We start from the raw sequence: 12,877 nt of genomic DNA, 5'->3' as shown, positions 1-12,877 counted from the left end.
AGTGCTGAGGCTGCTACAGTGCCGGCATCTATGTCAATGTAAGAAACACCTTAACCAGTCTCCCTCCTTGGAGGTTACAAATTCAACAAAATTATATTGGTAAATTTTTCTCACTGTGCATCATAGGAAACCCAAATAATAGCAAAAAAAAAAGAAAGAATTTATCTAAACTAGAATCTAGCTGTAAATAGCATGAGCACATTCTTCTATAAGATTAATAATTTTTCACAAAATACATTTTAAATTATACTGAGTTATGCAGCTGATTGGTTTTATTGATGCATCAATACAACATTTTAAGAAATTTAAAAATGTTTTAAAATATATTAATAATAAGATATTTTACCCTTGTACACTATATTGATTATTTTTGGCTTTGTACCGCTCTACCAAAAAAACTGGCTCTTTTTAACACGTACTCTCACTTTCTACGAATGCCGCTTCTCAACATCGCTTCACAAATGTGGTGGCACCTTCTCCACTTCCTTACATGTGACTGGGTCACATGTGCTCATGCTTATGGGCCTTTTATGTAGCAGCCCAGTTCAAAGGTCAGTGGAGACGGTGACTCGCGGCACTATAAAACCACAGGGACCAGAGTCTGAGCACCAACTGTGAGGGGATTGGATGAGCAGGTGAGCACACTGGGGCACAGGTGCAACGCGGTGGAATGGATAGTGTGCCTTCCCCCCCCCCAGCTACTGTAACCGAGCTTCAGAGATGACCACCTCAAGTTTTATTCTGAAACACGAACCCATATTTAAATACCCAGCGTGGTAGGATTTTAAATTTAGTAGTATGATCTCCTTCAGTAAATCGTGTCCTTGCTGGATTACATTTTACATACTATGTATGTCAGTGATGGAAATTACATTAAAGTCTATGCAGTATTTTATATATAGCTATATAGAAGGTTTTTTCAGTTTAAATCGTATTTGACAACAAACCCTATATCCATCTTCTCAACAAGCTGGAGGTTTACTCGTAGAAGAACAGGGCGTTAAATCTGCACTAAAATATCATTTTGAGTTACTTAAAACAAATGTTTTCCCAGATGACGTGGTCCGTTCTGATTTGTATTGTTGCGATGTGCTCTGATGGGTTTATTTCTCAGTAACAATGACATTGTTTCCATTAGGTAATAAAAAAAGACATCATTGAGACAAACAAACCATGATCGGATTCCATAAATATTCCACCTTGTATAACTGGCATTATGTTTCTGTTCATCATGTAGTGTTTTCATATATATATGAAATAAATATATATACACATGCACACATACACACACACACTTCTATATGCATAAAATGTATTGATAATATAAAAGTGAAACATTCTGTAAGTCTTTCATTGAGCAAATAAAAATGGCTCTTTTTATACAATGTGACATTTGGGGCCTATTATAAGAGTGCTGCAGAGTTTGTCCTAGATTCCGTCTCTGATCCATGACATACTGCAGCAGCCTTCCAGGCAAATATCATTATAAGTTCAGTGCTACTTTAAGGCTCATGTCAAAACAGCTGAGGCAGAAGCTACGGGGCAGGCATCAAGCATTTGGATACGATCAGTATCTCAAACGGCACAATAAACCTTCACAAAGAACATTATGTAGCTGAGGTCTAAAATATTAACATAGTCTTTAGATCAGTGTCTCTAAATCTGGTCCGCAAGGACCTACAGACAGTCCATGTTTTTGCTCCCTCCCAGCTGGCAGGGAGCACGGAAGGAGCAAAAACGTGGACCGGCTGTGGGTCCCAGAGGACCAGATTGGGAAACACTGCCTTAGATTAAATATACCAATAATAACATTTTTCTTCCATTCGTAAGCAGGCCGCACATGAGCTGAGGCCATAATGAAGAATCACATGAGCCTTGAAATCCTGAAGCGGCTTATATCCATTTAATTTCTTTTTTTCTATGTTTTTAATTGGAAGTCAAAAATGTAATTGAAGCGAAAAGATGTGCTGTAGCGTGTTTCATTGTTAAATGGTGCCTATATAAACCGTGACTGATCGACATTGTTTTGTTACGTTGCTATGGCTATTACATTTAAATGGAATACTCTGCAGCCTGCATGCGTCATCTTAAAATGAAAATCTGGCAATAATTAGTTTCGATTAGCTTCTAAAAATACACATACGGGTCATGTGCCAGCCCGTTTCAGGCCTCGCTGAAGTGAAGACACTTCAGATGTGTCCCTTTGTCAACAAAATTATATTCCCACAATACATACTGCGTGATTAAAGGGCTTTTCTTTGTGAAGTCCTTTGCAATACTCTGCATGGACCCTTCATGGAAGCAGCATGCTTGTGGGCTGGGCAGAGACAACAGACAAACTAAAACAAAGACAGGAAAGGTTTGCCCCTCCTCCAGTTTCAAATCCCTTCCAGCTATTTATCAGGTTTCCTCTTCGACGACGGACTTCCCAAAAATCAGATGCCAGAGCATACTGGGCGATAAACAAGGACAATTAAGTAGTGTTTAGAAAAATGGAGTTTTTTTGTTTTAGAGAGAGCATGTACAGAAAATGTTCCCAAATTCATTGTATTTTAATCAATTATAATAATAAGTATATGTATATAGCGATAATATATCATTAAAATGTACTGAGTACTAAATTCTCCCACAGCTAATAGGTAACTTTACTTTATGCACTTTTATCAACCAATTGTCATTGCACATCTTTTCAGTCATTGATGGTCTATTTTTATTGTCTATTCGGCACCCATTTCATTTTATTATTGTTTTTATTGTTATTTTATCCTTATTTAACATTATTCTTTTTTTTTTTTTGATCTGATCTTTTTATATATTTAGATTTTTTTTCTGTGTATTGAATATTTCGTCAAGCACAGTCCAGGAAGCAGATGGACAAGAATTTCACTACAGAGCGTAGAGCATGATTGTGTTTGCAAAAAAATAAAAACCTGAAGCTTAAATTCATTCATGCATACATAACCTTGTCGACACTGTGCAAAAGCTTTTATTGAGCTTTTTGTTGTATTCTGGAATTTCCCATCAGATTTTATGACATCCTGCATTTTATTTTTCCTTTTGACTTCGACCAGCAGCCCTACCTGGCCATGTCATGGCCTCTCTGATCTTCACCCCTGTTGAGAACAACAGAGGAGTTTCATCTACTGGGGAATATGGGTCTAATAAAAGTAGCTTTATTTGGGCCTTGTGTCCGTTTGCCCACAAAATCGCTGCATGTTTTTTTGTCACGACGCTAAAGAAACATTCTGAGCTAGACTGTTTTTAAGCTACAGTAGTTTTTCCTGTATAAAGTGCTCCTTCTGGCTGGATTAATGACACCCTGGAACAGAGCGAGGTCAGGTGACCAGCCCAGTCATTCACTTCACATGCACTCTATTACCAGCAATATTGGATTCTGTTCCCTCTTGTTCTCCCCCCCCCCACAGCTTCAATAAAACTGTTCCCAAATAAAGTCCACATTCTGTCCCGATCCATGTCACTTTATTTTGTTCATCATCCCACCACAAGCAATTTCTTTACAGAGTTTCACATACAGTATGTTCTGTGTATTTTGCTTATTTTATAAGAACTAAAACAAATCAAATTTGCAGCATGACTAGTAGTACATATGTACATTACATTATAGTTTACATATGTATCGACTTATATTGTGTAGTAAACAGGGTTGCAGGAAATGTGGGGTATAGGGAGGATGTGCCCCCCCCCCCCCCCCCCCAATATTAAATTTGGCTTCATCATCCCCCCTATAAATATACCTTTGCCTTTAAATTATTCAGTTGCACCCCCCCCCCCACCATATCATACTCTCTCCTACGCACCCTCGATAGTAAATGTGACCTGTAAATACCACTTGTTTCTACTTTGTTAATGAAATTTTCTTTTTTGAGAATAAGAAGTACAGATGTTGTCAAGCATAAGATCCACTCCATGTGGCAGGTGCTGGAGAACTTAATTGTGCCAAAGAAGGTACAACAGGTATAGCACGAATGGAAGCAATCAGCTCATGGGAGTTTTACTTACACAAAAATATTCTGAGAGCAGAAGGAAAAATGATGAGGGACCAACCAATCAGATGTCTCGGTCCCACCTCCTCTAGTTGCTTGGACACACCTCCTCTCCAATCTGATTGGTTATCTCACTGAACAAATCATTTCTTCCTTGTGCCCTCAAAACATTTTTGTGTAAGTAAAACTCCCACGAGCCAGCAATCTGTGATGGGTGAATACTCTGAGCTACATCACACAAAAAGCAGATATTCCGCAGGTCTGATCCTAGCTGTTGCTTTGAGAAATTGCTAGGCAATATTGCCTCACTTTAATAAATATATAAATATGGCTTTTTGGTACAGTGTAAGAACTGTATGCATTACATACTGATGCCAAATAGTCTGTTTCAAGCTGTTAACAAATTAATATTTGGGTACAGAAAACAAGCAAAACATAATAAATATCTCCAAGGTGAAGAGTATGATTCCCACCCACACTCCACACATGTAGAGTCTGCACATTTCCTCTGGCTTCTCCAGTGCAGTTAAATGGTGCCTTTAAATTCCTCATAAATTGCATGTGACTTGCCATAGCCTGGTGTACCCAAGCCTTGTGCCATAAAGTAGCTTCCTATAACCATAACCATGGTAAGTGGTTGAATAATGGATGGATGTTTGCAATGGAGCTGAAACATGAGATTTGTTTACATATCTATTGTCTTAGCTCACAACTATCAAAGGCAAATAATAATAATAATAATAATAATAATAATATAAAAATAGCTGTTTCCACTGGAATACTGATATTGGTATTTGACAGTTACAGCATAGTTGTCCATAAAGCATAATGACCTGTTCCTGTTCAATAAGACCTGTCAGGCACGATGTGTTTTTGTTCTTGAATTAGTACATAGTACACTTAGTTATCAACCATGGAATGTATTTTCTAGAATGCATTGCACCGTTTAGCAGACAGAATTATGTGTCCTGTGATCCAGGCTGGGGCCGGTTTGCTGCTTCAGGGGCCCCAACAAAAGAACCATTTTGGGGCCCGACGTGAGTATGGGGTTTGAATCGTGGTAAAAATCGCTGCTGAATGTAGGCCACGTTCCTCATTATACACACATCAAGCATTATTTTTCTCGAGAATTATACTTGGATATTTTCAAATCACATCACAATATATTTACTTAGATGTTAAATATACCATGTCCGTAAGAAACGCTGCATTCCACACTAAATGTCATTATGCTTAGGCCTGCGTTTCCCTAGCGTGTTTCTGTAGTATATAACATTTTGTTTTTTCCAATATTAGTAATAATGTAATTTTCTGTTTGATTGAACAAAAGTGGAATAAACAAGTTTGATGTCAATATAGCGCAGACATATTGACGTTTTCTAAGTTGCGCTTCGCCCACAAGCTCAACGCAGAAATGCAATTTTCTCAAACAGGACAATTTTTCTTCACCAAGAATTACCTTTGGTTGCCTCGATCAAAAGGAAGCATGGAGAGTATTGGAACATGACTAAGAATCATACACGTCTGTGAATATACTGTCCTCATGAGGCTGATATTTATGTTCATGGGTTTTTATAAAAAACGCAGATCACATTTACTTGTCAAAACAGAACTGGCATTTTTAGCGATACCCAATGTCTACACAGTGGGTGGGATACAGACAAATAAGTTTTTTAGAAGTTTTTATCCTGATACAGAGCCTGTGTGTGTGTGATTGATCTGTCAATGAAATAAATAAAAAACGGTAGTTTTCAATTTCAATTTTACTAGATCAATCACAAAAGGAAACTGCAAACGGATTGTTTTGCATTCAGATGTGTCTGTTCAATTAAAGAAGTCAGAAGATGCCCCGTATTCGGTTTGCCTGTAGGTGGGTTGGGTTATACAGGTGTGCCATCTGTTATTGGCCAGGTACGTCGCATAGACCACGCCTCCCGCGAGATCGGACCACCCCTGACCTCGGGGGTACTTGAGAGTTTCTGCAAGCAGCCTGATCCAACGTCACGATGGTTACGTCACCACGTAAACAAACATTTTTCATGTCAGAAACTAAAGAAGTAAACACGAAAAAGAACTTAATCTAAACATTATTATGACTTTTAGAGCACTATGGAAGGTGCAACATTACACTTTTTGAATGGATGAATTAGACTGTGATCACCGAAAATATTGCGTAGTTAGATTTATTAGCTGTTTTACAGAGAGTGTAGCCCAGTGTGCTTAGCCTACCTGTTTCAGTAAACCAAAGCAAACAGTCAGCATATCTAGGCAATTATGAATTAACTGAATTTCAGTATTTGTAAATATGCTAGGGTGACCAGATAATCCATGTCAGGGAGGACACTCTGAGCTAGGACAGGAATTGTAAATTACCATTTCAATTAAACGGACCTGGATTTGACTTGAGCACTGAGTTCTTGCTGTGTGCTAATTGGTCAGTCTCCTATAATCATGCATGTGTCACTAATGCTAATATGAAACAGCTGGATGAGTCTTTCAGTCAAGGAAACAAACTAGTCAAAGCACAAGAAGAGCTGAACTATTTAGCCGAGCACAGGAGCCTTTTAATTTGAAAGTATAGTTTGTAAAACCCGAAGTAGCTCAAAGTGTCCTCCCTGACATGGATTATCTGGTCACCCTAGATAATACCACCCCAAGCTCGTGCAGTTGACATTTGCTGCGAATGGATAAGAACAACCATAGAAGAACCTAATGCCTTATCAGTGGCTGTAATGAGGGGGTGGGGCAGACAGTTCTTACGTCAGGCTTAAAATATACAAATATAGCCCATTTAAGAAACAATTCTGAAACCATTGTACACTGGTTTATTAAACACGTTACATTAAAAAATGGTAGTACTTAAGTTTATATGTGCAGTTATTACTAGATTACTGTTCATTCTCATTTCACTTATCGCAGTATGGAGAGTTACATTGGTTAAACATAGTAACTACTATTGGTTACTGATCATTCTCTACTTGCCACTTATTTTAGAAATGATTGTAACTTTGAAGAGAAGAAAGGGAATGGATTATACGTGGTAAGGCGACTTGTCTTTTAAAGTTACGACCATGGTTTTCAAAGATGATACTCTATCGGTCTTAGCGATGGTTTCATGCACTGCAGAACATTCGCAGTTCTGCGTTGTGCCATATAAAAACTCAGCAGTTTGTTATACTGAGAAATATGATGATAATGATGATGATGATGATGATAATTAGGTATGAATTATGTGCTCCGAGTTAGCCGATAACTCGATAAGCAGTGTTGCTGTTTTTTTTCCTCATTATGAGTGTTTTTTTTTTTTTTAAATAAAACGTATAGTAGTTACAGCTTATGTGAACATATACAGATTGATTGTTTTATCCAATAGGTTCTCGCCAGCTATCTTTCTGTTTCTCATCTGCATCATACCGTCTATGTGGATTTTGGAAATACACCATTATAGTGACAAATCAAATGCACATCAGGTAATTTAGGATTTCAACTAAGACAGTTTTACATCTGATAAATTTTTGCATTTCCTTTCATTTCTGAGAACATTTCTTAACGTATTTTGATCGAAGCAACCAAATGTGTATAGCTGTGCAACTTTAATTAACCACCAGTCGCACAAAACCTATACATTTTTGTTACATCATTGTGCTCGTGTAGCTCATATGTTCGCAATCTGTCATTTTAGTGCAAAAAACTGGACGATCTTTTCCACAATGCTACACATGTTAACAGCACCACTGTAAGTTTGTTTTCTTTCTTTCTTCCCTTTCATTTTAATTTTTTAGTTCTCTAAATTGGTCATATTATATATATTTTTGGGTAGCACTTTATTTTAGGAGACACAAAAAATGTAGTATTACACTCATACTTAATGCATTAATTAATCAGTGAATAGTTACTTATCTACTCATCCCATGTTCATTCATCATTAATCAGTCATGATGGTTCATGGATTTCATATTAGTACATTATTTGTTCTTGAGTAGTAAGTAACTAAGTTACTTGTGCCCCCAAAATTTATGCAGGTTTTTTTTTTTTTCCAGTTACACAGCTTCCTGTTTTGTCAAACATCTCAGCATCTCTTAATTAACTGTCGGAAGTAGTAACAAAGAAATCTAAGTAACAGTCTGCAAACTTCAATAAAACATTTACAATATTTTCAGAAAAACAATGCAAACCTGTCATGCTAAGGTTTTTCATTTGGGCGGCACATTCCCAAAATGATCACTTTTCTGGGGCACAGGTCTAGAGTTATGTAGTAAACAGCTACTTGGGAAATTCTTATTTATTTTGCTGGCCTACAGAAAGGCCATCGCCGGACCCCCAGAGTGATACTTGCTTGTGCTCCCGTTAACCCTGCCAGGAAGCACTGAAAGCCGTGTGCCCCAAAGACTGGATCCTGGCACTGCACCAAATCCTGCTCATCCTGTTGATCGTCGGGAAGTGGCTGATGCCCATCGGGGTGGACGTCACCAAGTACGAGCTCTCCCAGCTCCTGCTCATTTTCACGGGCACGGCCGCCGACATCCTGGAGTTTACCAGCGAGACCATCTCTGATGTCAAGTGAGCTTCCGTGCTCGCCACTGATGGCCCGGATAAGTCCCATTAGTCTGCGAGAAAAAAAAAAAACAGTGGAAATATGTGAGGAATTCAGCGTAAATATAAATTTCTTGTAACGGTAATGCTACAATGCAATGGGAATATGCAACTGGGAACCTTCCAACAAGCTGCCAACATTCTTATGAACAGAATATCCACAGCTAGATGATATTACTCTGCCAAAACCACTGTACTTCCCACATATTTAATGGCAAGCCCACATCATCATTATATACTGGTTTTGGGAAATAAAAATGTTTTCTTCCCTGCATAAAAACAAATTCCTTCTTATCACACACATCAGATGCATTATTATCCTCCCTCTCTACTGTTTGTCAAATCTGTGTCTGTTAACACTGCCTGAGTCTCTTGACAGGGAGAATAATCCTCAGCTCATGTACATCACCCTCGGCATCTGGACGTGGAGCATGCTGCAGTTCCCGCTCCACCTCTCAGGTAGGCCTTCACACGCCGGCCGAACACTCTGCCCCCTCCGCTATTACATTCTTCATAAGGGACCTACTTCTGTGCTCGTTCTTGCACGTCTATTAGCATTTTGCTGCTATGGGCGCTCGTTGGTGTTGGTGATTGAAATGAATTACCCCATGTGACCGCATTACTCACCCAGAATTAAAATCTGCTCCGAGTACAGATTCCAGATGTTCTGCTCAGTACCCAGCAGGCCAAACCCCTTATTCTTGGTGCATTTTTATATAGAGCTAGGAAAGAGCTTGAAGCATATGGCCTTGTTCATATATCCTCTGTTATCAACATGATGTTACGTGTTTCAGCCTGCCAAGCACATAAACAGATAAGGTGTGAAGACAATGGTTATATAATAAATGTGTGCATACTTCATATAGTTCTAGGTTACAGTTGTGAAAGATATCGTCATATGTCACTATGTCATGTGTGGTCTAAGCACTGTTTGTCCTGGATTGAATGCCCCCCCAAAATACACACAATGTTTTTATTGCACGATATGCAATGAAAAAAACGTAATTGCAAGGTTTTTTGCAAGTTTGTAAATGCTATTTCTCCTTTATGGCAGAGCTGTTAATCCTGCTTCATGCATGACCGCCTGCTGCTGAAATTGCATTGCTCTCTGTTAAAGACATACTTCTCATTTGCTTTCCATTTGCTTGGTGTTTAGTGGTAAACCCCAAGACTGAAGAGGCGTCTGAGGATGGCTCATTCCTCAGGAGGCACCAGACTGATCTATGGAATATCGTGGAAAGTCTCCTCATTCAGGACGGCCCCTTCCTATTAGTCCGAATTGTAATAATGGGCCACTTCAAACTTGTCCACCAAATGCTGCTCTTTTTTACCATCAAGAACTTCTTAGTCGTGACACTGAATTTTTACCGTCTATATGTCATGTTCTTGACTTACAAACAACCCAAATAAGTGAGTATTTCTTGAGTCATTCTTCCGACGAACAATTCAAAGGGTAGGCTCAATTAGGAAGAGTCCAGGATTAGTGGATTCGTGCAAGTAAGAATGATGTTGCTGTGTGACTCACTAATGGCTGTATTTGTAAACAGTTTAAACAAACAAACATGGAAGACACAAACTGAAATGGTCACAAAATATCTCTATTATTTATAACCCAAAATTGGTTCCATTCAAAAACAATGGTAATTCAGTTACTGATTTCAATTTATGTGTTGAAATCAGTTATTCCCATTTATGGTCTGCTCCTATTTCAGTAAAGCCAAGTAACAAAGTATTACATGGACAGAATCTTCTTAAAAATATCTGTGACTTTAAGACATATGTTTTTAACTTTGTTCTGCACTGGCATTTGTTTATACGATTCTGATTAAATTGTATGACTCGATATGAGGACAGCAGAGTTTACAATTAATTTGGTGGCTGTTTATTTTACATGTATTTGTTTCAATTGTGGCTCTTCTTTATCCAAATAGAGCAAATTTCACAGCTGGACATTTTACTAGCTGACTGTATGTTAAGAAATCTCACTTAGGGGTTAGATGATAAGACCCCATCCTGGAATATGAAGAGGCAATATTCATGTTAGAAGATCATGTCTTTAACCAATATGCTGCAGACTAAGACTGGTGCTCTGCCAGTTCTCCACCTAGCAATTCTCAGCTTAGAAGGGTAATGTTTATGTGATATGTTTTATTTTCTCTATATATAACTATACGTGGTAAAAGCTGCAGAAGTGTGACACCTTTTGCTCGATGTGACTCGCTAATGCAAGCCATATAGTCACATCAGTAATTATCCAGAAGGGCTTCTCTTATTCCAGCCCCTCTCAGAAAACTCTTGTGCAGCAAAATAACTGTAGTTTTGGGGGGAAAAAAATAGCTTGCAAATATGAGTAACACCAAAAAAAACAAACCTACGCCTACAAACTTCTGACACAATAATGTACCAACTCTACTAGGAGCAATCAATGGTGAAACACAAATCCCAGTCTCACTCCAATGGCTCAAACCCCAATTGCATCACCAAAAAAGCTGAAACTTCCTTAGATCATATCCATATCTACCACTGACAACTATGTAAGGATTTACTTACATGATGATTGGTGGAAAAATGTGTTCAAAGACTTGATTACTTCTGCACTGCTCAGAATAAATCTGACCACTATATATTGTATAATGCCATGATCATACCAATAAATGAATGTGTAAAATGGATCATTCTGTTCCTCTTACCATAAAAAAGTAACAGGAGTTGCCTCAGAGGTTCAAAAGAACTGTTATGGGATGAGGGATGAAGGACTTGGGAGAAGGTGTGATGGTGAAATAAAAGGGGTTTTATTAAACTGAAGAACATATACTAGAAACAAACATGATCACTGGGATCACTACAGGAGGGTGAGAACATGGGAAGGCACAGGCAACATGAGGGTTTGATGTCAGTGCCTAGACTGGGGAACACGGCACTGGGGAGCATTTAAACACATGACTAATGAAGGAGTGAACAAGAGGCAGCTGGAAATGATTCACACAAGGGTAAGGAACAGGGGGTAGGACAATGAAAACAGGTGTGGCATGTTAGGCCATGGTAGAGAGGAAACAGGACGGTCTGATGGACCGGGCATGACAGGAACATTCATTCATTTTCTGTAACTGCTTGTCCTATTCAGGGTCACACGGGGTCCAGAGTCTATTCTGGAGGTTATGGGTGCCAGGCATGGAACAACCCAGGATGGGGCGCCAACCTTTCGCAGGGCACACTCACACACCATTCACGCACACGTGCATACCTACAGGCAATTTGGTAAATCCAATTAACCTCAGTATGTTTTTGGGTGGCAGTAGGGGGAAGCAGAGCACCTAGAGGACACCCCAAGATGAAATGGGGGAAACTTGCAAATTACACACACATTGAACCCTGGTGGAGACTTGAGCCCAGATCCGAGAAGTGTGAGGCAACAGTACTAGCCACCGCACCACCATGCAAACAAAATTCAAACAAAATGGTTTGTTTTATGCTGAGTGGAAATTACAATATCACAATGTTAATTACTAGCCATAGCTAATAGAACAATTGTGGAAATGCTGCTTCTGGTGATACCTTTTGGCAGCATTCCATATATTGCAGGGGGCAAATTGTTCAAATTAACTTCTTGGTATTCATTCATTTTCCATTAAATTGTTAAATTAAATTATATTTATTATTTGCTAACTCTTTGGATGAAATTCACAACTGAATATGATGCCAGTGTTTTTCCTAGAAAACATTATTGCTACGAGGACTTTTCAAAGGGTTAGGGTTGGGTATAGTTTTAAATAATTAAATAAAATAATAATTTTATTAAATAAAATAATAATAATTAAATAAAAACTGTTGTCACTTAATTACGTTGCAATTTAATACACTGAATGGTCATCTGAAAAGTAAAAACTGCATAAAAATGCATGTACTGAAAAGTTAAGATCAGTCACGTTGCATTCCACATGGAAATTTCAGTGACAAATTAGACGGCCAATCCCTTAGGACAATTTATACCCCCCATATATACCCAAAACTGTCAGATGTTGCTTTTTTTGTTTGCTGTGTTTTTTCTCTCTCCTTCCTCTTCCCACAGGGATACATTGCCTGGATGAAATCTCAGTAGATTTAGTCTTTAAAACTAGCAGAGCCAGTCCCAGCTTTTCCAGTGGCCCTCGGTGAGAAATTGTAAAAAAAAAAAATGGGATGTATATTTATGTAATTAAAATCTTGTCTCAACTTATTCTCACCCAGGCACTAACCACAAAGGTATAGGCCCAAGGGGTGTACAGATAATAAAAAGTACA

The 12,877-nt window shown here is 38.5% G+C and overlaps 1 protein-coding gene and 1 long non-coding RNA gene across 2 annotated transcripts; one reads left to right on the top strand and one right to left on the bottom strand.

Annotated features, from left to right (window-relative positions):
• Positions 1–6,815: 6,815 nt before the first annotated feature.
• On the bottom strand, positions 6,816–9,146 carry LOC140581335 (uncharacterized). The gene is made up of 2 exons (XR_011984402.1): positions 9,007–9,146; positions 6,816–8,611 (listed from the first exon to the last, which is right to left on the bottom strand). It is a non-coding gene; the product is annotated as an uncharacterized lncRNA (long non-coding RNA).
• On the top strand, positions 6,854–11,269 carry tmem26b (transmembrane protein 26b). Its single transcript, XM_023830839.2, has 6 exons — positions 6,854–7,044; positions 7,378–7,474; positions 7,687–7,740; positions 8,365–8,564; positions 8,977–9,056; positions 9,754–11,269. The coding sequence occupies exons 1-6, from the start codon at positions 6,854–6,856 to the stop codon at positions 10,005–10,007; spliced, it is 876 nt and encodes a 291-aa protein (XP_023686607.1). The 3' UTR covers positions 10,008–11,269.
• Positions 11,270–12,877: the final 1,608 nt, after the last annotated feature.

Source organism: Paramormyrops kingsleyae, chromosome 20 (genome assembly GCF_048594095.1).
Source record: "Paramormyrops kingsleyae isolate MSU_618 chromosome 20, PKINGS_0.4, whole genome shotgun sequence".
Lineage (NCBI taxonomy): Eukaryota > Metazoa > Chordata > Actinopteri > Osteoglossiformes > Mormyridae > Paramormyrops > Paramormyrops kingsleyae.
The sequence above is the reverse complement of the archived record's forward strand: the minus strand, read 5'-3'. Positions and strand labels throughout refer to the sequence as shown.